The 25,655-nt window shown below is 39.2% G+C and overlaps 1 protein-coding gene across 2 annotated transcripts; it reads right to left on the reverse strand.

Annotated features, from left to right (window-relative positions):
- Positions 1-140: 140 nt before the first annotated feature.
- Positions 141-25,467, reverse strand: MYH1 (myosin heavy chain 1). 2 transcript variants are annotated; one of them, XM_017972280.4, is made up of 40 exons: positions 25,434-25,467; positions 25,146-25,176; positions 23,396-23,635; positions 23,153-23,296; positions 22,881-23,037; positions 21,778-21,805; positions 20,927-21,041; positions 20,743-20,835; positions 20,548-20,611; positions 19,801-19,899; positions 19,609-19,712; positions 19,336-19,474; positions 19,007-19,125; positions 18,772-18,921; positions 16,509-16,679; positions 15,381-15,690; positions 14,906-14,979; positions 13,653-13,740; positions 13,453-13,570; positions 13,032-13,155; positions 12,807-12,943; positions 12,455-12,710; positions 10,623-10,865; positions 10,357-10,533; positions 9,405-9,550; positions 9,234-9,324; positions 8,750-9,139; positions 8,269-8,395; positions 6,569-6,687; positions 6,214-6,410; positions 5,329-5,512; positions 4,882-5,047; positions 4,664-4,788; positions 3,856-4,164; positions 3,565-3,768; positions 3,106-3,231; positions 2,845-3,015; positions 2,482-2,586; positions 2,267-2,362; positions 141-399 (listed from the first exon to the last, which is right to left on the reverse strand). In XM_017972280.4, exons 3-40 carry the CDS (start codon positions 23,597-23,599, stop codon positions 247-249), a joined length of 5,823 nt encoding a protein of 1,940 aa, XP_017827769.1. In that variant the 5' UTR covers positions 23,600-23,635; positions 25,146-25,176; positions 25,434-25,467; the 3' UTR covers positions 141-246. The 2 variants fall into 2 exon arrangements, with proteins under 2 accessions (XP_017827769.1, XP_002747955.2); XM_002747909.7 differs by having other exon boundaries at positions 23,396-23,639.
- Positions 25,468-25,655: the final 188 nt, after the last annotated feature.

Here is a 25,655-nt window from a genome sequence, read left to right on the forward strand (position 1 = left end):
CCAACTACTCTCTGTCATGTCTTAATATTGGTGATCAAGCACTTTTCTATAAAATGTAAGCAAAATGTTGAAATTTTTTTCTTTTCTCAGTGCTTCTAAAGATAAATTGACATAGAAGGAAAAAAGAGACTCACGAGTTCTTGGCAGATAAATTTTTTATCTCCAAAAGTCGTAAGTACAAAATGGAGTGACAAAGATGTTCACATTTTGTGTATGTCTTTGGTCACTTTTCAGCAGTTGGATAAATTACTCTTCGCTTATGATTTTTGTGTGAACCTCCCGGCTCTTCACCCGCAACTTGTTGACCTGGGACTCAGCAATGTCAGCCCGTTCCTCGGCCTCCTCCAGCTCATGTTGGATCTTGCGGAATTTGGAGAGGTTGACGTTGGATTGTTCCTCCTGTGAATGGAAATGCATTTATGAGGAAAAAAAGTTCAGAATTTTTTGGTTCTTAGGTCAATGGATCCTGAATTTCCTTGTTACTTAAAAATGGTTCATTCTAGCAGATCTTTTAAGAAACCTAGAGAAATGCTCTTGAAAAAAATTTTTTTTGCATTAGCTTCTTAAACTCATAGATAACAAGGAAGGACAAGTGACATTTGTATCTGAACTTTTAGAATGGTGGAACATCCTAGAGCTACTACTAAATTTGCCAGGTGTCCAGCTTTTTATATTTTTTCAGAATCCTGAGAATGAAACCAAACCTTTTAAGAATGCAAGTATTCAATTTATACTAAATCAAACTATTAGGCTTGAATATAAGTTATTGCCATGTGAGTATAAATTATTGCCACTTAAGCTTAGAAATTAAGCAAGAAGTTTGTTTCCTAAAAAAGTCTGAGCTGTCTCTGATTGTATTTAAATATACAGCAGAGAATTTGAGCAGGTCAGTTCTAGTTTAGTCTCTGGTAATCATTCTTGTTTAAAAGTCTCAGTAAGAACCTCCAAAATGTGGCATTCAAATTTAGAACAGACATAAAGCTTAGAATCACTAAATAGTATAGCTTGAAAAAAAAAACTCAGCTTTTTCTCTTACAGATGAGAAAAGTGGGAACTGGAAAAAGATTAAGCAATCTGTCCAAGGTATGGACAGTAGTTTGTGTGTGTGTGTGTGTGTGTGTGTGTGTGTGTGTGTGTACACGCACGTGTGCATGCACGCAGCTATGTGTTTTCTCTCCCTGCCTCATTTCTCTCCATCCCCATCTTTCTCTCTCTCTCACCTTTGATGTCAGGGGCAAAATAAAAACTGTCAATGAACAGAGGAACTATTAGTGATATGTAACTGTGCATGTTTATATGTAGGAAATTGATACTATGTGATTATTATTCCAGATGCATCATGGAATAGAGAAATGAAATAAGGTAGAGAGTTAAAAATCTGATTTGAATGTAACTGAGAACTTCTGAGTTTCAGAATCTTATATTTAACTCTTTACTTGACATGTTCACTTGTGTATATATGGTATTATATATCTAAAACAGAATTCCTATTCCTTTCTTGCCCTGCAAATCTGTTCTTTCCTTCTTTGTTCCCACTTCAGTGTTACATCAACCACCTGATTACTCAAACCATAAACTTGATAAATTACTCTTAATTGCCTTTCTTTCATCTCCCGAGTGTAACCTATTAGCAGTCTTAGCGTTTCTACCTCCAAAATACTTCCTGAATCTCTTCACTTATTTCTCTCTGCTCCACTGCTGCTTTTATCCAAGCCACAGAACCAATCTGAAAAGCTTCCTAATGTGTCTGTACACCCACTTGTGTTTCCCAGTAACCTATTGTTTACATAGTAGCCAGAATACTCTTTTTAGAAAACATAGATTAGGTTTTTGTTGTAGGATTGAAGACAAAGAAAAAAAATATATATATAATATATAGGTAATGACTGACTCACATTAAAACGCTTCTTGGCTTTCCAGTACCTTATTGAACTGAGAATAAAATCCAGAGTTCTTACCATGGCCTGGAAGACCCTGCGAGCTGCCTCCTGCCTGGCTCTCCAGCCCCAGCAGTGCTGCTTTCCTCCTCATTTGTCTGCTTCTTGAGCCAGACTCTTTTCCACTCAAAAGCTTTGCATTTGCTCTTCCCCATCTCTCGAACATCTTCCACTGGCTTGCCAGGTGGTTGGTTTTACCTCAGTCTCAGACCTCCATGTAGTCATTTATTTTCCTTTGATCCTTCCTTATTTTACTCATCTTTTCTTTTGTCGCTTTAACTAAACTGGCCTGGTCTGAGAAAAGTCACCCCAAGGGGTTGTGAACTCACCGCTTCCTCAGCTTGTCTCTTGTAGGCTTTCACCTTCGCTTGCAGTTTGTCCACCAGGTCCTGGAGCCTGAGAATATTCTTGCGGTCCTCCTCAGTCTACAATAATATTTTCAAGAGTGAGTTTCTTGAAAGTACAAATACCACATTTTGTTATACATATGGCTTTTGATCCCATGTAGACTAAAATGAAAACCTAGACAGGCCATTTTCCTTACTTGGTAAGTGAGTTCCTTCACTCTTCTCTCATGTTTGCGTAGACCCTTGACAGCTTCAACGTTGCGCTTCTGTTCATTTTCAACTTCACCTTCAAGTTCACGAACCTACAAGGAGATGGACATTTTAAGGACATTCACTGGATGAATTTCTACTTCTTCACATGACCCACCCACTTCTTTTAGTCTGCTTTATATGTAGTTTTAAATGCCCTCGTCCAGTTTTCCTTATTATGAGCTTTTGGGCATGAGGGAGTAGCTCTCCCTCATTTCAGTATGCCCCCATATCATCTAACAGTGCTAGGAGTTCAGAATCATGTGTTGGATTGGAATGAGATAGGAATACAGGCTGATTAGGAGACCCACCCTGGCCTCCAGTTTCTGGATCTGCTTCTTCCCGCCCTTCAGGGCCAGCTGCTCCGCCTCATCCAGACGGTGCTGCAGGTCCTTCACTGTTTGTTCCAAGTTCTTCTTCATCCGCTCCAGGTGGGCGCTGGTGTCCTGTTCCTTCTTCAGCTCCTCAGCCATCATGGCAGCCTAATTAGCAGTAAAACAAAATGGTTTAAGACAGCTAAGACAACACATTAAGGTTCAAGTTTGACCATCACTGTGTTGCCCTTCACTCACATCAGTGATGGCCTTCTTGGCCTTCTCTTCTGCATTGCGGGCTTCCTGGACAATGTCCTCCATCTCTCCCTGGATTTGGGAAATGTCTGTTTCCAGCTTCTTCTTGGTGTTGATCAGACTGGTATTCTGTTTAAAATGTGAAATTTAAATATTAGGCACATGAGAGAAAAATTAGGAAGCCCGATGTTTTAATGAACCCATAAACTAATTAGCTAAATAAATTCATTAATATTCCTCTTTGTTTCACATATTAGCTGAGTTGACATATGTTTAAAAGGCAATTAACTCTGAATGTTATAGTTCAGATAAACAAAAATATAGATAATCAAAAAATAAAATATTTTAAATTTTACCCTTCATGAAATCATATAAATAGATTTCTTAATAGTACCAAGATTTCAGCAAGAATGTCATTTTCATGAAGTTGCATTTTTTTTTGCTATTGTATTTTACATGTACCTGGGTGTGGAGGAGCTGGACACGCTCACTGGCATCCAGGAGCTCCTGTTCTGCGATTTTCCTGCTCCTCTCTGTCTGTTCCAGAGTGGCCCGCAGCTCCTCAATCTCAGCCTGCAGCAGGTTGGCTCTGCGCTCCACCATGGCCAGCTGCTCCTTCAAGTCCTCTTGGCCCCGGAGAGCATCATCCAGGTGGATCTGGGTATCCTGTAGAACAAACCGTCATTGAGACACCATGTTTTTAGGGTCACAGGCACCCCCATTGTCCTGGGACCGTCTCTTGGACCCATTTACCTTGAGGATGCCTTGGGTGTTCCTGTAGTTCCTCAGGGCCTCGGCAGCCATGCGGTTGGCATGGTTCAGCTGGATTTCCATTTCGTTGAGGTCTCCCTCCATCTTCTTCTTGAGCCTGATGGCATCATTTCTGCTCCTGATCTCAGCATCCAGTGTGCTCTGCATCGACTCCACGACTCTGATGTGGTTTCTCTTCAGCTGGTCAATTTCCTCATCTTTTTCAGCAATTTTCCTATCGATCTCAGACTTGACTTGGTTCAACTCAAGCTGGATGCGCAGGATCTTTCCCTCTTCATGTTCAAGAGATGCCTTAATAACAGCAAGAGGTGACATGAGCAGGGTAATTGAAGTGTGTAGTACTCTAGAGATAAGAATTATTTATCCTTCGTGAAACTTATTTATAAATAGATTTCTAAACAGTACTAAGATTTAAGGAAGAGTGTCATTTTCATGTCTTTGCATTTTTTACTGTGCTCTAGCACAGTGTCTACTTTTGTGCTGCCATCATACATTTTTATTTTGTTGGTATAGAAATTTCTACAAATTATTAAATGTTATTGTGGATTTTGTATGCTTCTGTCTCCCTAGGTAGATCATGTCCTTAAAAGCAGGACCTTGAACTTATTCATCTTTGTGTTTTCAGTGTCTAGCACAGTTCCTGATGTATGGTTCATGGTCAGTTCTTCATCCTCATCCTTAGTACATGGAGTAAAAATTATTTTTCATTTCTCTTGATTCACCATTTTTTGCATTTAATACAGCCTAATTCCTCTTGTAATTATTTTTGAGTGTGCCATAAAATGTTTACCTCTGCCTCCTCTAAAGCAGCCTGAATTTCAGACTTTTCTTGCTCAACTTGCTTCTTTATTTTTTCTAGTTCATGGATACGCTTTCCTCCTTCTGCAATCTGTTCAGTGAGGTCAGAAATCTCCTCTGGTGGTGAACAAAAAATATGGAAATTTGTTCATAGAGAGGAAAGATTCTTTCAAATCTTTTAATGTTAAAGAAAAGGTAAAATGTACTCACGTTGCAGATTCTTATTTTCCCGCTTCAAGGTTTCAAGTTGGTCTAAGGATTCCTCATAAGCATTCTTAATCTTGAATAGTTCTGTGCTGAGGGAGCGGGACTCCTTTTGAGAAGCTTCAAGTTCAGCATGAGTTTCTTCATACTTCTGTTTCCATTCTGCCAGGATCTGAAGGTCAGGGGACGGACAAGAAATTTAGTGGAGAAAGTTTGATGGGATTAAAACCATCTATTCTGGCAACTCTCAGAGTTGAGGTGTTCTGGGACTGAAAAAAAATGATGAATGAGAAGAATAGAAACCACAGGAGCATTTCCTCTCTCCACAGACAGCTGCTGATGGGTCAAGAACTATTGAGGACAGCCCTCAGATGGTTTGAATTGGGCACACTGAGGGTAGCAGGCTATTGTTAATTCCATCTTGAAAGCTAAAGCAAAAACTGGAGAGAATACCTTATCAAAGTTCCTTTGCTTCTTGTCCAGGGCAGCACAGGCAGCGTTTGTCCTCTCAACATCAATCATGAGGTCCTCAACTTCATTCTGGAGCCGCTGCTTTGTCTTCTCAAGGGAAGCACATTTGGCATTCACAGCTTCTACATGTTCCTCAGCATCCTGCAGACGCTGAGCCAGCTTCTTCCTGAAAAGTGAATATGGACAAAAAAAGGGAACGGCTGTCAACTGAATTGGGTGTTTCAAAGAGGGTATAAGAGAGTGATTTCCACAGTTTTTGCATCTCAAGCTTGTTTTGTAGGTCCAGTTCTATATTAACTCATTCCCATTATCCTACCACCAAATACTGAAACCAATTTTGTTATTGCCATACTTCATAGTCTGGCTTTAAGGCCATCCATGACAGGCATAAGTTAACATTTTACTCTTCCAGTTAATCTGGTTTGTTCCTCTTCTATAGAATATTAATATCTACCTTGAATTACTATTTTTTATGTCTGTATATCCACATATTTTTTATCCCCAGAAGGAGAGTCTGTACTGCACTAATCTTTGTATTCTTGTAGGCTGTCAAATATATTAAGGGCTCAAATGTTGGAGAAATTGAATTCAAATGAAATATACTTGATTTTGTCTGTCTAATTGTATCCCTTATTTGTGCTAGCTTTTAATTAATCCATTAATCATAAAGAAGCTTTCCCACATCAATATAAATTTTGCATTGAGAACTCCTCTCAGAATCTCTTCTAAGGCATTTACCAAAACATTAATTCCAACAACATAGCTGTATATGGTCCCAGAATGTTTTTTCTCTAGTTTTTCATGTGTTTCGGTAGCAAGGAACCTGTTTGCCCTTATAGTTCCATTTTAACTAAGTCTGGAACATACTTGGCCTCCTCCAACTCCTCTGTGCGCTGGATGGCATCCGTCTCGTATTTGGTCCTCCACTGGGCAACCTCACTGTTGGCCTTGGACATTGCTCTCTGCAGCTCAGCCTTGGCTTCCTGTTCCTCCTCATACTGTTCCCGCAGCAGGTCACAGTCATGGCGGGAGGACTGCAGGGCATGTGCCAGGGCACTCTTGGCCTGAGAACGTAGAGATTGGTGACTTAATTTTATATATTTAAAGTGATGTTTGATTCCTGATCTCCTATAGGCCACCAGAAGAAAGTCTGTAAATTAAGCAAAAAGCAAATAACTGTAAGAACAATAATAACAAGAAGACAACAGCAAATGGGGTTTACCTTTATCTCCTCTTCAAGTTGCCTTTTCAGTTCCTCTATCTGTTGTGTGAAAGCTTGTTTGCCCCTTGAGAGCTGTGAAACCAATGAATCCTTTTCATCTAGCTGCCGTGAATATTCACCTGTGAAAGACCAAGGTCCAGAAAACTCAACCTTATTTTGGAAATTAAACTCTAAAATAAAAACTTGAGCAGGGAAAGGGAGCTGAAGCGGAGCTCTCCTTGATGGAGGGCATGGATGACAACAAACCACCAGTATCCACTTTAACCCTGATATGCAAATCCATGTAAAAATTAGAAGCATGGAGAAATTTGAGGCAGATTGCATGCTTGTCAACAACACAAAAGATTTCAAGAGATATTTAAGATTATTTTATCACAGTCAAAATTGATGAAGAAACGTGAAAAAAATGTAAATCAAACCAACAAACTATTCCACTACTTTTTATTTTATGTAAGGCTGTAGTGTTCTCTAGTTTACCTTCCATTGAAAGTTGGTTGAAACAAAGGATTTATCCTGTGGAAAATAAGAGACTTTGGGCAGTTTCTTCTGTAAGTAGAAGTGACATTCAGAAGAAATTCTGGAAGGATTTTTATATTAAGAAATGATTAAGTAGCCTTCCATCCCCAGAAGGAATTGGTTTCTGGGTAAGTAATTACTTTCCAAACTAAATGGCATTTATACGTCTTCAATTTTTTAAGCACCATAATGCAGAAAATACACTACATTATGTTAGCAAGGTAGAAAAACTTTTCCACACCATTTTTAAACTAGTTATCTTGAACTTTATCTCTTTGGCATTTAATAAGAATTATCTTTTCTTTTTATACCACTGAGTTAGGAGGAATAAACATGTACTGAGGAAGAGAAACTACAAGGAACATTTTGATTCCTTGAGTATATAATTTTTCTTTTTCATGAATTGTACTGACCACCTTTTAAACAATAATGAAAAACTTATTTTGGACTTTGTTATAGAGAAAACAGTATTTGAGTACCAAAAAAGTGATTTTCTACCACTTTAACCTGCTTATTACTTTAATAGTCTAAATTATTCATAAAGCAGTTTTCATCTTGTTACCTCTACTTGGGGAGGTAGAACTTTGGTAGAAAGTTGGACAAGTCAGTAGGAGGGGGAGTAAATGCAGAGACTTTCTTTCCAGCTTCTCTAATCAAAAATCTATGAATCTGACTTGAATCTTTCTCAGCTGGATTGTGGTCTTGAATATTTCCCTACTTATCTGTGTTAGTTAATTGGCAAGTAATTGGCAAGACTTCAGGAAGAAGACTGGAGTAAACATTCTTGGACAAGTCACTTCATCACTACCATAATCCACTGTCTTTAAAATGGGGATAGTATTTCACAGACTAAAGAGGAAAATAAAGTAACACATAAGTTTGGGAAAGTATTTTGAAAAGTGAAAAGAGATACTGTGAGGATACCCTTTGTTTTTGATAACTTTTTGATTAAAGCCAAATCTTCCTTAAAGTGTTCAAAAATAAAAAGGCCTGATTCTATTCCTCTGTCTTTCTCTCTATATATGTGAAAGAAAGCAGTTTCATGCCAGTTGTCAATAATGTGTTCATATTAATGGGCATCTACCAGGGAGGTAGTATATGACCTCAAGTAACTAAATGCAGAATTTTTCAGCAAATTGCCCATGCAGGGTGAGTTCGTCATTCAAGGTCAGTAAATGGCCCACCGGATTCTGTCTGCAGGCGCGCTCTCTGTGCTGTGAGGTCATTGATCAGCCGCTGCTGCTCTTCTTCCTTGCTCTTAAGTTCACTCAGTTGATCTTCTAGGGTGCGGCACATCTTTTCAAGGTTTCCCTGCATTCAAAAAGTGGTAGAAGGCATCTCTAGTAAGAAATTGGACCAAAGAAAGTTTCAATAATCTAAACATTCCCTAGGAGCTGCAGTACTCATTTATTTTGAGAAAACTATCTTTACAAACAAAACCAGCAAAGGTCTTAGATTGTGATAGAAATACTAGTAAGATACGTAGTCTAAACATACTGCCACTGAATTGCTTGTTAATCTAACTACTTTACTAAATTGTACTGTTCATGATATGAGAAAAAGGGCACCTGATTTAGTTCATGAGATATTTTTGAGATACAAATCATATCTGTGCTTAAGGGAAAAACAAAAAGCCAAATAATCGATATGAAGTGTTGATCGTACCTTGGATTTGGAGACAGTCTCCATGTTACTAGCAAGGTCATCGATCTCCATCTTCATCTCACTCTTCTCTTTCTCCAGCTTCTGCTTCACCCGCTGCAGGTTGTCAATCTGCTCCCCAAGCTCAGCCACACTGTCTGCGTGCTTCTTCCTCAGCGTGGCCGCTGTGGCTTCATGCTGTAGGGTGGCCTCCTCCAGGTCCCTGCGCATTTTCTGGAATTCAGCCTCCCGCTTCTTGTTCATCTCAATCTGGGCTGAAGTGGCCCCACCGGCTTCTTCCAGCCTCTCGCTGATCTCCTCCAGCTCCCGGGAGAGGTCAGAGCGCTGCTTTTCTGCTTTGGCCCGGGAGGCCCGCTCTGCCTCGATTTCCTCCTCCAGCTCCTCGATACGGGCCTGGAAATGGTGAAAAATATTAATACGAACTCAACTTCTTGGTTTCAGTAACTTTTTGATACAGAATTAGACTGATGAAAAGCATTTAACGTACTTGTAACTCCTTGATTTTCTTTTGCAGCTGCATACCCAGTGCCTGTTCATCTTCAATCTTGCTTTGCAGATTGCTCATTTCAAACTCTTTCCTATTAGAAAGCACTTTATGTCAGTCACAGAAATATTAAGAGTAATTTCCCCAGAAAATTGTTTTCCTAAAACTGCTTACTTTTTAAGCTTTTCATCCAGTTGTTGTTTGTCATTTTCTATATCCATTGTGGATTCTTGAGCCAATTTTAGGTCTCCCTCTAGTTTTCTCTTTGCTCTTTCTAGATCCATTCGGATTTTCTTTTCTTGTTCCAAAGATCCTTCAAGCTGAAAGTTAATAATCCATGAATATAGTTCTCAGAATGGGACCACCAGATTGTTTTTAAACGTTATATCTAATCAGCAGACTATTTTTCTATGAATTAGGCAGATTTGTCTAATTGATTCTATTCTTTTTGGTACTTACCTCGTGGGAATAGTCATCCTTTAAAAGGTGAAATGTGCCTCTTTGTCACATTGTTGCGGTAAGTTACTAGTGAGACATCATGCCTTCTGCAGTGCCCCACTGGAATCCAATACTTTGCCAGCTGGGATGGACACCAGGCTAATACTTCCAAACCATAACCTTTGTTAATGCCTCCCTTACTCAGACATTTTCAGTGCATTTCCTAATAGATATCAGATCATGTTTAAAGCCAAATTTATCTTCCACATTTCTAATTCTGAGTGTCCTTTTTTTTTCTGTGAGAGAAACCTTATCGATCATTATGACTTGTTTGCTGTTGCTATGCTGTCTGCTTAGAACACTCTCCCTCTTCTGTAACTGCACATAGCCACTTGCCTCTCAAGCCCAGCTGAAGACCGGTGTTTCTTGTATAGCTTTTCTTTGTGAACAGAGTAACTTTCCTTTTTCTCAATTCTTTTTAGCCGTATCTGTTATTCACAGTTAACTTTCTTTATTGATTTTTAAAAATTTCTTGTGTGTACATCTCAGTCCCTGTAACAAGGGTGATGTTCCATATTCCTTACTCACAGGAGGCACTTGATAAGTACTCATGACATCATAACAACACAAACTCATGCTTCCTTAATTTGCTAGAAAATAAATTGTTTTTATACAGTGTTAGGCTTACATCATCCACTTGTTGTTCCAGCTTGATTTTAGCTTTGGTCAGGGTGTTGACTTTGTCCTCCTCTGCCTGCAGGTCATCCAGGGTCTGCTGGTGGGCCTCCTGGAGAGCCTTCTTCTCCTTGGTCAGCTTAGCGATGGTTTCATCCAGACCTGCCATCTCTTCTGTGAGGTTTTTCACCTATAAACGTGAAGAAAGCAGCCTTTGCAATAAAGCAGCTTAGCTCGGTGGCAGAACCCCAATATAGGATTATAGAATGTGATTGATACTTTGTTCTCTGTGGCGTGTTTCTCCTTCTCAACCTTGGCCAGTGTCAGCTCAAGGTCATCAATGTCTTTCTTGAGCTCTGAACATTCATCCTCCAGTTTCCTCTTCTTGGCTGTCAGCTCAGCATTGATCTCTTCCTCATCCTCAGCTCTCTCAGTCACCTCTTTGATTTTGGCCTCCAGCTGGATTTTGGTTTTGATCAGCTGGTCACACCTTTCCTCTGCATCAGCCAAGCTCTCAGCTTCCTGAGAAGAGACAGTACATACTTTTAGATTTTAATTTCCTAGACATTTTCAGATTTTATTAATATTTTGAAACCAAATAGCAAATTACGTTTTAAGGCTTCAGGTTAATTTTTATTATCTTTCTACCATTCAGCAAATATTTACTGGCACTTAGGAGTCTGGTGATAGAAAAAAGGAATTTAAGTCATGGTTCCTAGTGAAATGATGATACAATTATATTTGCTGTAACATATATAATAGGTTGGTATATCATTTCAGATCAGCTAATTTTCTTTATTTAATATTTATTTTCAGGATCATTCAATATATGAAAAACCAAAGACAAAAGGTTTGGGTTTCTAGCAGGTTACTAGGGGAGAGGGGCACTATCAGAAAAGTGCCTTATAAGGAAGAGATGTCATCAAGTACAAAGTAGTTTGGAACTAAAGGGAACACCTGGAAGAATCAAAGGGAATGTAACATGTTAAAGGTGATGCTTAGAGAAGTGGCAAGCATATTTCTCAGGAGAAGAAATAGGAGTTGGGATAAACTCTGTGAGGGATGGACCGTGTCTCTTGTCCAAACTTATATCCCTGTCTGGAATTTCATTCAATATTTATTAGTGGATAGTTGATAGAATACTGTTGAACAGAGGTTATATAAGACTATCCTCAAAGGAGAGAAGTATTCTTGGAGAGATTCTCTACTGTTTCTTGAAGGCATGACGAACCACTCCCCAATGTGGAAAACCCTCATCTATACAAAGTACAAGAAAGTCACAGTGCCAACCTAGATGTTTGCAATTAATCATTCTTCAGGTTTTCTAATTATGTGTCCTATACCTGTAGGCCCAATGGACCAGTCAGTTCCCTTTATGAATTCAGAGAACTGGGAGGGTAACTTTTAATGTTTCTGCTGTTAGTTTTGGTGGCAGCAGTTGAACTGTCTCGTTATTTAGGTCACACAAATTGGTTAGACAGTGGCTCCTGATCAAATATTTCTCTCCAAGCCTCCGGATAGTTACTGGGACATCAGAATGAGAGTATCAATCCTATCTCTCATGCTTTGCATAAAAATAGACATTATTTATAGAAGTCATTGCCATTATCTTTACCAGAAAGCATTGCCATTATTCTTGCCATAATCCTACTCTTTCAGGTACTAAAAAGTTTCTAAAAATAAAGTTGAGCAGAAAGTTGCTAGGGGATTGAGATACAAAATTTAGAATATTGATTTCAGTTAATGCAGTTTCATCACAGTCTCCTTCCTCTTCATTGACAATATCTTTCTTTTTCACAGCTCTTAGTTGCATTTTTCAGTAGGGAGACTCTAGGGAGCAGAGCTCACTTTATTTCCTGTTCACATTCTGCTATGGAAAACAGAGGAGAAGGGAAAATACTTTTATTTTTCCCTTCTTGAAAGCAAAGAATCCTACCACAGTGATTTTTAATAATATTGTATGTGAAATTTTATAGAACATTCTAAGAAATTGTGGATTATGAAAGATACATAACTTGTCCCTTATTTATTTGGAAGCTAGACCTTTCCTTAGTGACCACTGAGCTGAAGTTTTAGCATCTGATTGCAAGAAATGACTTCTGGATACTCACAGCTTGAACCTGGAGCTGCAGGTCATTTTTTTCTTGCATCAGAGCAACCATTTTTTCTTCCAGCTCTTTTCTCTTGGCCTCAGCCTTTGCAAGGCTTTCTTTGGTTTTCTCAAATTCTTCCTTCATGTTGGCCATCTCCTTCTCTGTCTCTGCACTCTTAAGGAGGGGCTTGATCTTGAAATACAGCTTCATCCAGGGCCAGTGCTTCACATTCATGAAGGCACGGATATTGTACTGGATGCAGAAGATGGACTCTCTGTATAGGAGCAGAAATGTCCAAATCAGATTATAACAAGAAGCAGAATTAAAAGGCCTGGGAGGATGAGGTTAAGTAAAGAATTCTTATTAATACCTTCTTTCCACCATTTTCTGGTACTCCACTCTTGCCAAGAACCCTCTGCACCTGGCCTGGGTTCGAGTAATCAGCTGGGCCAGCTTTTCATCTCGCATCTCCTCTAGGAGCCCCAGAAGACCAGCTTTGAAAAAGACCTATGTGTGGGAAGAATTTCAGATCAGAAAATTTACATAAAGTTCAAAGGGACAGGAACAGTATCAGGTAGGATTTACAGAATATTACCTTGGTGTGACCAAATTTATACTGGGTGTGGTCAATGTCGATGGACCCAAGGAGCTTCTCAGAAGCCTTCTTGCTATCAATGAATTGTCCTTCAGGGATAGCACTTGCATTTAATACCTTGTATCTGTTTAAGCCAGACCAAAAAAAAATGATATGGCTATTGTTACAAACAAATCTTCCTGCCTGGCTATAGAAACAACATGGCCACTGGTAATCTGATATAAACAAGAAATCATATCTGCCCCTTTATCCTCTGAATATACAAAGGAATTCAGACCTTTCTTATGTCAATATGGAGTTTGTTAAGTGAGATTCTTTTCTCTTCAATTTAAATAGGAGGTACAAAGGATTCTTTCATTGGAAAAATGTTTAAAAAGTAATAAAAACTTCTTTAAAATAATGTACAGCAAAAATGTCTGACCTCTGTTTGAAGTCTGCATAAAGGATTCTGCTTGGGAATCCTTTCCTACAGATGCGGATGCCTTCCAGCACACCATTACACCTCAGCTGGTGCAGGACAAGTTCATGCTCCATGGCACCTAAAAGCATGAATCCACATGGCATACTTCATGGTCTATCACAGACACACTGCAGCTTGTCTGGATATCAGAAATATCTTACCAGGAGTTTTAGTTTCATTGGGGATGATGCACCGCACAAAGTGGGGGTGAGTGCTCCTCAAGTTGGTCATCAGCTTATTCAGATTCTCCTGTGGAACCATGTGAGTTTATAGTTTAAAAAATGTACTGTTTTGTATATTCATATTTATAGATATAATTATTGTGATCTGTGACATTGGTTTAATTCTAATGAAAAGTATCCAGATATAAATTTTCGAAGAGTTAGCTCTGAAATTTCTACATTGCCAATATGTCCTCCGGTTTTCTGTTTTTGTGCATTAGAAACATGGTTTTCTTCTAGCTGTTGAAGTGGCTGTTCACTGCTGTTGAATTTCCTAGCATATGTTTTAAATTCACTATGACATTCTAAATATATGCAAATACTGTACCCATTCTCTTTTTGCCTAGATACATAGTCTGATTTTACTACTAATCAGTGCCTTCCTCTAAATCTCCCACTTTTTTCTTTTCTTTTTTTTTTCTGAGACCGAGTCTTGCTCTGTTGCCCAGGCTGGAGTGCAGCAGTGCATTGGCTCACTGCAACCTCTGCCTCCCAGGTTCAAGCAGTTCTCTTGCCTCAGGCTACCAAGTAGCTGAGATTACAGGCACAAACCACCATACCCGGCTAAGTGTTGTATTTTTGGTAGAGACAGGATTTCACTATGTTGGCCAGGCTAGCCTCGAACTCCTGGCCTCAAGCGATCTGCCCACCTCAGCCTCCCAAAGTGCTGGGATTACAGGCATGAGCCACTATGTTCAGCCGTAAATTTTTTTTTAAAGTGCTATTTATTATCACATCTAGTTTCTTATTTCCTTCTTTTGACTCAGGCTCCAATTCCCACCACGGTTCTATCTTCAACTTTCAAAATATACTCATTTTGGTTCTATACCAATTTAGCCTTAAGTACCTAAATCACCTGGAGGCTCCCAAAGCCTCAAGCAAGTCTTAGTATACTTAATCCTATCCTAGTAGAGCCTTTTAAGTGTTAAATGACCTCATTCTCAGGCCCCAGATTGAATTTCACCATCTGATACTGACTTCTGCAAATTGCTTTCATCTTGCCTGACTTGTGTATCTTCTGAATAGTGAGGTATCTCTTCCAAACTATCCTCAAGCTCCCTAAAACTCAGTTTTACCACTACCAGCTGAACTATCTCTTTGAGTCACATCCAGTTCTAGAATCCTCGGAAGATTTTTTCCCCCATACATTTAATATCCTGAATCTAATTAGACAAAGAAAATGAAGTTTGTACCCTGAAAAGAGCAGACACGGTCTGGAAAGAAGAACCCTTCTTCTTACCACCTTTCTTTCCACCGCCACCAGCCTCTGAAGGGAAAAGGAAAGCAATCATAGGACAAATCTGGTTATGGTTTTGTTGGTTCATTTGTTTTTGAGACAGAGTTTCACTCTTGATTGCCTAGGCTGGAGTGCAGTGGCATGATCTCAGCTCACTGCAGCCTCCACCTCCCAGGTTCAATCGATTCTCCTCCCTCAGCCTCCCAAATATCTGGGATTGTAGGCGCCCACCACCACACTCAGCTAGTTTTTGTATTTTTAGTAGAGGCGGGGTTTCACCATGTTGACCAGGCTGGTCTTGAACTCCTGACCTCAGGTGATCCACCTGCCTTGGCCTCCCAAAATGCTGGGATTATAGGCGTGAGCCACTGCGCCCGACCTCTGGTTATGTTTTATACCTTAGGTAAAAGATTAAGTTTACTGAAAATTACCGGCTTCTGCTGCTGCTGCCCCAGAAAAGAGGTAAGCCAGAGTCTTCATTGCAGACTTCTGGTACAGCCCGACCACAGTCTCATTCAGGGGGTCCTTGTTCTTATCAAGCCAGCCGGCAATGTTGTAGTCCACAGTGCCGGCATAGTGCACCAGTGAGAAGTGGGCCTCAACCTTGCCTTTGGCAGGCTTGGGCTTCTGGAAGTTATTGGACTTTCCAAGATGTTGTTCATACAGCTTGTTCTTGAAGGAGGTGTCTGTTGCCTTGGGGAACATGCACTCCTCTTCTAGGATGGAGAAGATGCCCATGGGCTGGCAGAATGAAAAAAAATAAATGCCACTTGAATTCTGTCTGCTTATAGAAATAACATGTGACATTGATAATGATCCCATCTGAGTAAATTCACCTTTTAATTCTACAGAGGTAATGAAAACTTATTCCTTTGTCAGAAGTCATTAACTTAACAAATATTTATTGGGTGATGATCAGGAGTCACATGCTGTTTCAAGCTCTGGGACATGACAGAGTAAGACAGATGAGGGCTATGTAGCTATGGAGTTTGTGTCTTTACCACAAAGACCTTAGAGCGATAATTCTCCAAGTGTGAGTTGCAAATTAGCTGCATCAGAATCACTTGTTCAAAATGAGGATTCCGATGTTTCATCCTACACTTACCAGAAAGTATTTCTAGGGGTGAGATGAGGGAAACCTGCAATTGTACTAAGAATTCTCGGTGAGTCTTTTGCACACTGAATTTTAAAAGCTTCTGCTTTGAAGTACAATAGTAGGAATTCATACTTCTAATGTAATAATAATGACTTTAGGATGACCAAGAAATAATAAGTAAAAAATATTGTAGTCAGTGCAGTTTTTCTAAGGAAAGATGACTTTAAGTGTAAGACTTTGTATTGCAAACTGTGGTAAGTGTTGAGTTCTGGACTCTAGAAAAATTTAATCTCCTTTTACCAGAATATCTACCTCAGAATTGGCAAAATTAGGAATTCTACTTGTGAAAAACAAGTAAAATAAGGAATTGTCCTTATTTAACATTGCCTATATCAAGATTTTACAATTTTCTCTTAAATACTGTACTGAAGTATGATCTGTGGTCTGTAAAAAGCAAGCCAACCTTCTCAATGAGCTCAATGCAGGCAGCCAGGTCCATCCCGAAGTCAATGAACTCCCACTCGATGCCTTCCTTCTTGTACTCCTCCTGCTCCAGCACGAACATGTGGTGGTTGAAAAACTGTTGCAGTTTCTCGTTGGTGAAGTTGATGCACAGCTGCTCCAGGCTGTTGTACTAAATGAGTGGGAAATACAAATTAGCATTCAATTTATGATGAAATCTTCTCTTTGAAGGGGTGTTTTTTAGTTAGCCAAATTGCCCTCCTAGGATGGTATCGTTTTTGTCCTACCTATACCTATGCAATAAAGTTTTTGCTGCTGTTAGCATACTTGTTAAAATTATCTCTTCAGCACTCAGAAACAAGCTCTGAATTATGCTTTCCTATGTAATAAAGAAAGTTGTTTGGAGCTAGAAGCCATTATTCTTAGCAAACTAACACAGGAACAAAAAACCAAATACTGCATGTTCTCACATATAAGTGGGAGCTAAATGATGAGAATACATGGACACATAAAGAGAAACAACACACACTGGGGCCTCTTGGAGGGTGGAAAGTAGGAGGAGGGAGGGGATTAGAACAAATAACTAACGGGTACTAGGCTTAATACCTGAGTGGCACAAGTTCACCTGTGTAACAAACCTGCACATGTACCCCTGAACTTAAAAGTTAAAAAGAAAAAAGGTTGTTTGGCTTTTACAGTATTTGTTTTCATTGGTTAGAGGTTTCTTAATGATTTATGATTATGTTGTAAACTAGCTAAGTTTGCTAGATCTGAGCCATTATGGTCTGTATGTTGTCCTTAATAGTAAAAATTCAGCAGCTAATATTTGATAAACATTTACTCTACAATAGACACTATGCTAAGTGCTTTGTATAAATTATTGCATTTAATCCTCACAGCTGCCTTTGTAAGTGGTATCATTTGCTCATTTCATGGGTGAGGAAACACTATTAGAGAGGCTGAGTAACTTGTGCAAGATTATGGTGGTAACAGTCATGGCAGGAACCACAACATTTTGATGCCAGAGCCCGTGTTTGTAACTGCTCCCAGAACTTGAGTATATCTCCCCTGCTTTATTATTCAGTGAGTTCTATCAGGGGGATGAATCTGGAAAGCATATGCTAAGTGCAAGAAGCCAGTCACAAAGACCACCTATTATCCAATTCCATCATATGACATGTCCAGAACAGCCAAATCCAAAGACAGAACATAGATTAGGTGTTTCTATGGCCTGGGGGAGGACAAAATGGAATTTCCTATTTGGGTGATGAAAATGTTCTAAAATTGTTATTATAGCATATACCTGTGAATATACTAAAAACCATTGAATTGTATACCTTAAATAGGTGAATAGTATGGTATATTAATTATATCTCAATAAAACTGTCGCTTCAAAAAAAAAAAACTCAAAAAGCTTGCAAGTACCCTGTCATTCGTTTTCTTATTAAAAAGTATGGATTGCTTTTTCTGTTTCTGCTTGATGACAGATTATTCCTTTCTTCCCATGTTGGCTTGGAAATGTCTGGAAGTGCCTCTGTTTCAAAAATTTCATCCAGTTTCAATCAGTTCATGCATAGATAAAAGTTTAGAAGTGTGACCTCTAGATGAGACACATCCGCATTACTGCTGTCAGGTAGAGGATTTCAGTAGCCTTATTTCCTAAGCTGTGTAGCAGGTATTCTTTCTTGGGCAGACAAATTTGAGTTTATTTGCAATGACATTTCTATACTTAACAACTGTGTATTGTAGAGGTTGTCCTAATAATTAAGCACATTTCATTTCTCTTAATTAGGCAAACAGGAATCTTAAAGTCTCTTTTAATTTGTCATTGTCTTCTCTACCACCATCTTTGATCTTATTGTTGCCCTCACTATCTTACATTTACTGAGTACTGGGGACTGTGTTAAGGGCTGAAAATTCAGAAATCTTGAACCAACAGAAAGATCTCTGAAGTGAGTCTGTGATCTGGAATGCTATGTGCTTTACCTACAGGGCCTAGTTGAATTTGCCCAATGATCAATCAGGTTCCATTCCCATTATTACACAGCTAATAATGGGCAGAGCAGGAGTTTGAATCCAGGTCTGTCTCATTCCAAAGTTTGTTTCCTTTTATGGTCTTTGGTGCTCTTTCATGTGTAGTTAAGTTTATGGTGCAGCTATTTTTCATAGACCCTTTCCATCGTGACTACAGTCACGCTGTATGACTGCAGCAACAAGACTGCTTCTTGGACACTTTTTGGGGTACAATTTTTCTGCTAACTCACATCAAAGATCTCAAAGCCAGCAATGTCCAAGACCCCGATGAAGTACTGCCTGGGCTGCTTGGTGTCCAGCTGCTGGTTGATGCGGGTGACCATCCACAGGAACATCTTATCGTAGACAGCTTTGGCCAGAGCGCCCACCGCATTGTACACCTTCACAGATAAAGTTTGTTGGTGTTTTTAAAGACATGTCATGAAGGCCTTGGATGTGTGTGATTCATTGAGGTCATGCACTTACCTGCTGCACAGTTTGACCTTTTGTGACATACTCATTGCCGACCTTGACCCTGGGGTAACAGAGGGCTTTGAGCAGATCTGCAGAGTTCAGACTTTGGAGATAGGCCGCCTTGTCAGCAACTGCAGAAACAATTCAGATACCCAACTTTACCTACTCTGGGACCCACAGTTCACAGGGACAGAGTGTTGAATGAATTACTTTGTAGAAAGTCTGTGTGTGGGTACATTTGAGTTTGTCCATCAGGAGCTCAGCTATAAAGGAGACTTGAGTTTTGGAATGGATTTTGCCTGTATTCTCTCATTAAACCCAGATGGAGATTCATTTGGTACCTTCGGTGCCATCTGGTTCAGCTTGCTCCTCACGCTGCTTTTGCTTGAATTTCATGTTCCCATAATGCATCACAGCCCCTGTGAGCTTATAGATGGACACTCTTTCATCTGAACTGAAGCCCAGGATGTCAATGGCACTCTATCAGGAGAGATGAAAAGACAAAGATTAGGGCACAAAAGAATTTATACTGTATCCTTTATACATGTATAGCTGGCTGTTATTGACTTTCTCATGCATAATGGATTTTAAATTAAAATTCCTGTATAACTTACATCTGTAGCCATCAGCTCTTCTTGGTCATCAATGCTGGGCACTGTGATCTCCCCCTGACTGACGTAGGCATAGTCGTATGGGTTGGTGGTGATCAGGAGCATTTCTGGGTCACAGAATTCAGGGCATATGTTTTACATTAGAGGATAGTAAAGTGACAAACTTTTAGCCTATTAATTTAAGTTATTTCTTACCAATTAGATCTGGCTTCTTGTTAGACATGATCTGATAAAAAATATGGTAGCTTCTTTCAGCCTTTAGCTGGAAAGTAACTCTAGACTTCTCCAGAAGATCTGCAACAGATAGTAGACATAAGATTACGGGGGAAAATTACAAAATGTCCTGGAGTGATTTTGGGACTTGGAATCATTAACTAAATCTTATTAGCCTCTTGAGATTTCAGCTGAATGTTCCTGTGAGGTACCACATATTTTATCTCTACAAACACTATTGCAGTTCCTCCTGCCTCCTGGGAAAAATGTGAAATATGCTTGGCTCAAGACACATTCACTTCTCATCCTTGACATAAGGAATATAACTGAGTCCTGAGACTCCCTCTGCAGGGTTCTGTCACTATATAATAGGGGGACTATTAAGAGCAACTGTACTAAAGCTCAGACTAGGAAGAAATCACATCCTCAAACCCTGGACAACTTGTTTACTCCTAGTGTTACTTTTTCTTAGAAAAATTTGAAATCATTCTGAGGCTGGAATACTTTGGACATACCCAGCAGTTTCTGGCAGTTCCCACAGAAGCATTAGCTTATGACTGGAGAGGGTAAAGCACACTGTGGGCTGCGGATAAGACTGACATTAACCACAAGCATGTTTGGCAGCAGACTGGTGCTTTACAAGCTCCATGTTCAGCAGGAGCTGCAGAGTGTTCCTCCAAACCATGATTTGTCATTCTTGGATTTTATTTAGGAGGTCCTGTTACTCACATGTTTCAATATCAGCAGAAGCCAGTTTCCCTGTGGCACCGAAGTGGATCCTGATGAATTTACCCTTGTAAGTAAAAAAGATGATGTTATATCCAAAACTTGAAGCATGTAGTAGGGATGCCATTGAAATAATTCTGACGTGCTTTCTCTGGCATCTAAGGCCAGAGAAGACCCTTTGGCAACCAGGACACTTACAAAGCGAGAGGAGTTGTCATTCCTCACGGTCTTGGCGTTGCCAAAGGCCTCCAGTAGGGGGTTGGCACTGATGATTTGATCTTCCAGAGTCCCCTGCAAAGGCAAGAGCAGTCCTTGCATCAGGGGCTTGGGAATTTCCTACCTGAGAGTCCCGACAGATTTTGACTGTGACAATCAGACTCACCTGCATTTTGCCAGAAGTAGTTTCTTCCTTCTTCTTCTCCCCAGTAACTGCAATTGTTGCAAAGTACTGGATGACACGCTTGGTGTTCACAGTCTTCCCTGCACCAGATTCTCCACTGTCAAAGACCAGACATGTGAGAAATTAAGCACTGTGACAAATGAAACTACAACTACCTCATGCCTTTGTCTTTATATCTCTATCAGAGCCTTTTACATCTTTCCTTTCAGCCTACATATAGCTCATATTGTTTATATTGCTTTGCACTGACAAGAAGTAGAAATAAATCAGTCATTATTAATTTAACACGTATTTCTTGAGTGTTTATAATGTGTCAGCTTTTTTTCTGGGTGCCGAGGCCTGGGTTTGTGGGGTCTAAAAAGCAGCTGCTTAACACCTCTGTAGTGAATGGAACAAGTAGTAGGAAACTCTACAAAACATTCATGTGTTCTGTTTCCTTAGACTACAAACATGGCTCAAGTTTGGTCTTCAAAGAAATAAACATTCTCTAAGTGGACCTTAAAAATGAACCACTAGTAATATTTCCAAACTGCTGTTCTGTTAGAAGGCTGTATGCTGCTCACTGCACTGCACTGCGTTCCAATCAAGCTCATTTTACACTTTCTACTCACTGAAAAGTTCTGTGGAACTTTTGAGACTGAACTAGCAAATGAGGTGATTTGGAATATTATTATTTTACATTCTAATGCAAACTAAACCTTATAATAATGCTAAACCAATATCTAGTTTCAAGTTGTTCATTTAGTAGGGAGCATTAACTAATTTCTTTTTTTGGTTTGTCATTTTTCCAGTAAGAATAAACTGCTAGTAGATCTCAGAATAGGAATACATACGTGATCAAGATAGACTGATTCTCCCGATCTGGAAGAAAAACAGACAATCAGCATATGTATCAGTTTCACAAACTAAACTTTCTATAGGGAAACAGGGCATTTGAGTATGTGTCATGTATTCAATGGTGTTTTTCCACATATTGTGGTAAAATTATGCTATTATACTTAAGCCTCTTAAATTGGGAAAGAGGCATATAGATATCATATCTTAAATTCCTTAAGTTAATACAGAAAGTAAGTGTGTCCTGCTATTGGTTTAATATAAAGAGCAGTATTCCCCAGAGCTAGATACATTTCCTAGCTGTCATCTATAGATTTCAGTGGTATGCTATCTGCTGATTAATGCATATAGCTGAAAAATGCATAATATGCTAAAGGCTTAGACTGTCATTTAATAGATTGAAATAGTGTTTATCAAGCCATGATTGAGATTTCATTTCTAAATGTGTCAATTGACCTCACAAAGAGAAAAAAAATTCAGTGCCTTATGGCCCCAATTTTAATCAGGCTTCCCAAAAGTGCACCATTGTGTTAAAGAAAGATTAAGGGTAAGAGAGGATGCCACAATCAAAATAAAATCTCTCTAAGAGGGGAAACAACTTTTGTTTATATGTGTGTAGCCCCAAAACACCATCTTCATTCAAACAGAGGATATCATCTCTGCGATGTACTCTGATGACTTTAAAGAGATGACAGTACTTGTAAAAGTATCTAATTCATAATTAACAAGAAACTGAGGCACTGAAGGAATTGAACTCTTATTTTTCACTTCTATTCAGATAATATATGATTCAGTTGTTACTGAATCTTGGCTCTTATTACTTAAATATATGAAATAAATTGTGTCTCCAAGCAAGGAGACCATAAACAAATTTAAAGGGATGGAGCAACAGCATGGCCTAGTAGAGACAGGGAGGTGCAATCAGGAGAGCTGAATTTTAATACCAGCTTTGACAATATATATTTCTCTGTGCTTTAGTCACCTCTGCTGAACAACCCGGGGGGGGGTGGATTGGATTTTTTTCTAAATGTCTTTTTAGTTCTAACGTTTTATGATTATGAGTGGTGAAAGAATTCACATGAAAACCCTCTGAGCCACTCACCCGTCAGCATGAACTGATAGGCATTGTCAGAGATGGAGAAGATGTGGGGCGGGGCCTCCTGGCGCTTTTTGCCGCGGTAGGCTGTCACCACCTCTGCGTTATACACCGGCAACCACTTGTAGGGGTTGACAGTGACACAGAAGAGGCCTGAGTAGGTCTGCATCCAAGAGAAAACGGGGAACAGAATTATTTTATGGGGACCTTAATCATCTACTACTTTTCAAAAACTATTAGATACGCTCATGAGTAGAAGACCATGAGAAAGAACTCACGTAGATCATCCAGGCTGCGTAGCGCTCTTTGAGGTTGTACAGCACAGCAGGCTCATGTAAGTGAGTCATCATGGCCATGTCCTCGATCTTGTCATATTTGGGAGGGTTCATAGGATAGACTTGGTCATCTTTCACCGTTACGGTCTGTCCAGTCAAACAAGAGAGGCCAGGTCAAAAAATTAGTGTCTGCTAACCTAACCCAAAATAAGGCAGAGTCTAATCAGCTCCAGATGTTCTACTCACAGTTCCACCTTCAGTCTTGGCTGTCACTTTCCCCCCTTCCCTGCTCTGCACTGTTGCTTTCACAAAGGACTCCTTAGGGTCTGCCACAAAGACTGATGTCTTGGCATCAAAAGGCTTGTTCTGAGCTTCAATTCGCTCCTTTTCAGACTTTCGGAGGTAAGGAGCAGCCTCCCCAAAAATGGCCATCTCAGAGTCGGAACTCATGGCTGCAGGTTATTGGTGGCAGCCCAGTTAAGGACCCTGTCTGGCAGAGGAAGAAAAGAAATTGTAGAATTTCAGAAACTGGATCATTAGGTTTACATTTTAAACATTTTTAAAAAATTTACTGACCAGTTGAGTGCTTAGTGTTGCATTGGGTATGACCACCTCCCTGGCTAGGTTGAGGATAAAATGTCAGTCTCTTTGTTCTGTGCCAGTGCTGACAGATACTTAATTATGCATTTGGAAAGAGACTTGTTTCTGGTTCACCTATTGCAGTCTCTTCGCTGTTTTCTCTGTTTCATATGTATATTAATCTTTATAAGCTGCCTATCATTGGCTTATAGAGAACATAAAGCTATGATGGTGGCAGGATAATCTAGTTCTTTCACTCATAGTTTTATCTTCCCAACTGGATTATAAGCACCTTGCAGGCAGGGAGCACTCTTCTTTTTATGGTATCCTTCAAACGTCTTAGAACGCATGCTGGACACAGAGAGGGACTCAAAGCTGGCTTGGTGAATTAAAAGAACAATAGGAATATGTTGCTATAATTTTAGGAACTATTCTGTACATGATGGAAACATTTTCATTATAAACTTGGGAGTTACAAAGACTAATATAAAGGAAAGCAGAAATGCATGGATCTTTGTTTTGCATTGTTAAAAAATATTCTATTATGCATCAATTTCTGTTGTCTGTATAATTTTGACAAAGTCAGCTTCTTCACTGGTCATTAGCATTTCTCAAATATTTATTATAAAATAGTATTACCTATGTTTTCTTGCTTTATTAATATTTTGATAACAATTTCACAAAACTTGTTCTTTTCTGGATCCACCTCTTGCCACACTAATTAGTATTCACTAATGCTGTCAATACTTTTCATGTATATTCTACTTTGTAATAATAAAGATACCTTTTCCAGGAAAGCTTATTTGGATACATTTTTTTCACATTTTTCCCATTGAAACTATATTAGCTCAGATAACATAATTAAAATGCTTCATCTTGCTGAAAATACTCACAATCATGTTTCATATTGTGTTTGTGTGTGTGTGTATATATATATATTCATTAATTTTTATTTTACAGATTGTGAAACAACATGCAGATTTAAGCAACTTTTCCAAGGCAAAGATTCAGACCACTCTATTTATCCATTTAGACATCATCTCTCATAGTTTTTTATATTTATAGTGCTGAGGAAAAGGCATAGTATAGAAAATTTAAATTTTCTTTATGATTGAGTAACACTTTGAAATGTTGCATTGCATGTTGTAATGCAGTCATTTAAAAGATAAACTACAATGCTAGAAATAGACAAAATTGTGAATAAAATTCCCAGAGACTCTGAGAAAGCATTTTCATATATTGCAAAGTATATGAGTTAATGAGAACCAGTTTCTAAAGTCATTCTCTGTTTTCTAAGAAGCACAATTGACCATGAAATGGAAATGATTTTTTTATCACTCTCCTAACCCCCCAGGCCCACTGTCCAAGCCACTGCAACTTGCACTCTGTGAGGAATGAGAAAAAGTCAGAATCTTACCTTAGAGATGCAACCTTAAAGTGAGTGAGAACTGTTAAGAAAAAAAAAAAAGAGCAAATGTCTTCTGATTAAATGATAACAATTCCCAATTATAAAATAATTCTTAACTGAGAACCAGGAAATGACTGGGAAGACTACAACATCTAATTAAAATTGCTACAGAGTAAGCTGGTACTTCACTGGCAGGGCTGCCAGGGACAGTGGGAGCCAGGATGTGTGGCATGCATGTGGGCAGCCAGACATCCCTTACGGTTCCTCAGACAGAGCCCTGTCCTCACACACACTTACCTTGAAGCTTTATGAGGAGAGACAAGTCATACTCATTCCAAGGGTATTTTTATAGGATCAAATATGGAAAACACGTAACCTCCTCCTCTTTCTTAAAGCATATTTGGCAAAACATGCTTTTGGCATTGAAGGTCTCCAAGCCTAATTCCCCTCATATTAAAGATGTTTGGATATAATTAGAAATATTTCCTCTCACATTGGGTTAAGTATATGAATCAATCT

Source organism: Callithrix jacchus, chromosome 5 (assembly GCF_049354715.1).
Source record: "Callithrix jacchus isolate 240 chromosome 5, calJac240_pri, whole genome shotgun sequence".
Taxonomy (NCBI): domain Eukaryota; kingdom Metazoa; phylum Chordata; class Mammalia; order Primates; family Cebidae; genus Callithrix; species Callithrix jacchus.

What these genes read in the sequence shown, in the direction of transcription:
- MYH1 (XM_017972280.4), bottom strand. Translation starts at nt 23,599, where the DNA reads ATGAGTTCCGACTCTGAGATGGCCATTTTTGGGGAGGCTGCTCCTTAC. An exon ending in CTATCAGTTCATGCTGACGG is followed by an intron (nt 21,806 to 22,880) that starts GTGAGTGGCTCA and finishes TTTTTCTTCCAG; the next exon opens with ATCGGGAGAATCAGTCTATC. An exon ending in AGCAAAGGAACTTTGATAAG is followed by an intron (nt 5,048 to 5,328) that starts GTATTCTCTCCA and finishes CCTGACCTTCAG; the next exon opens with ATCCTGGCAGAATGGAAACA.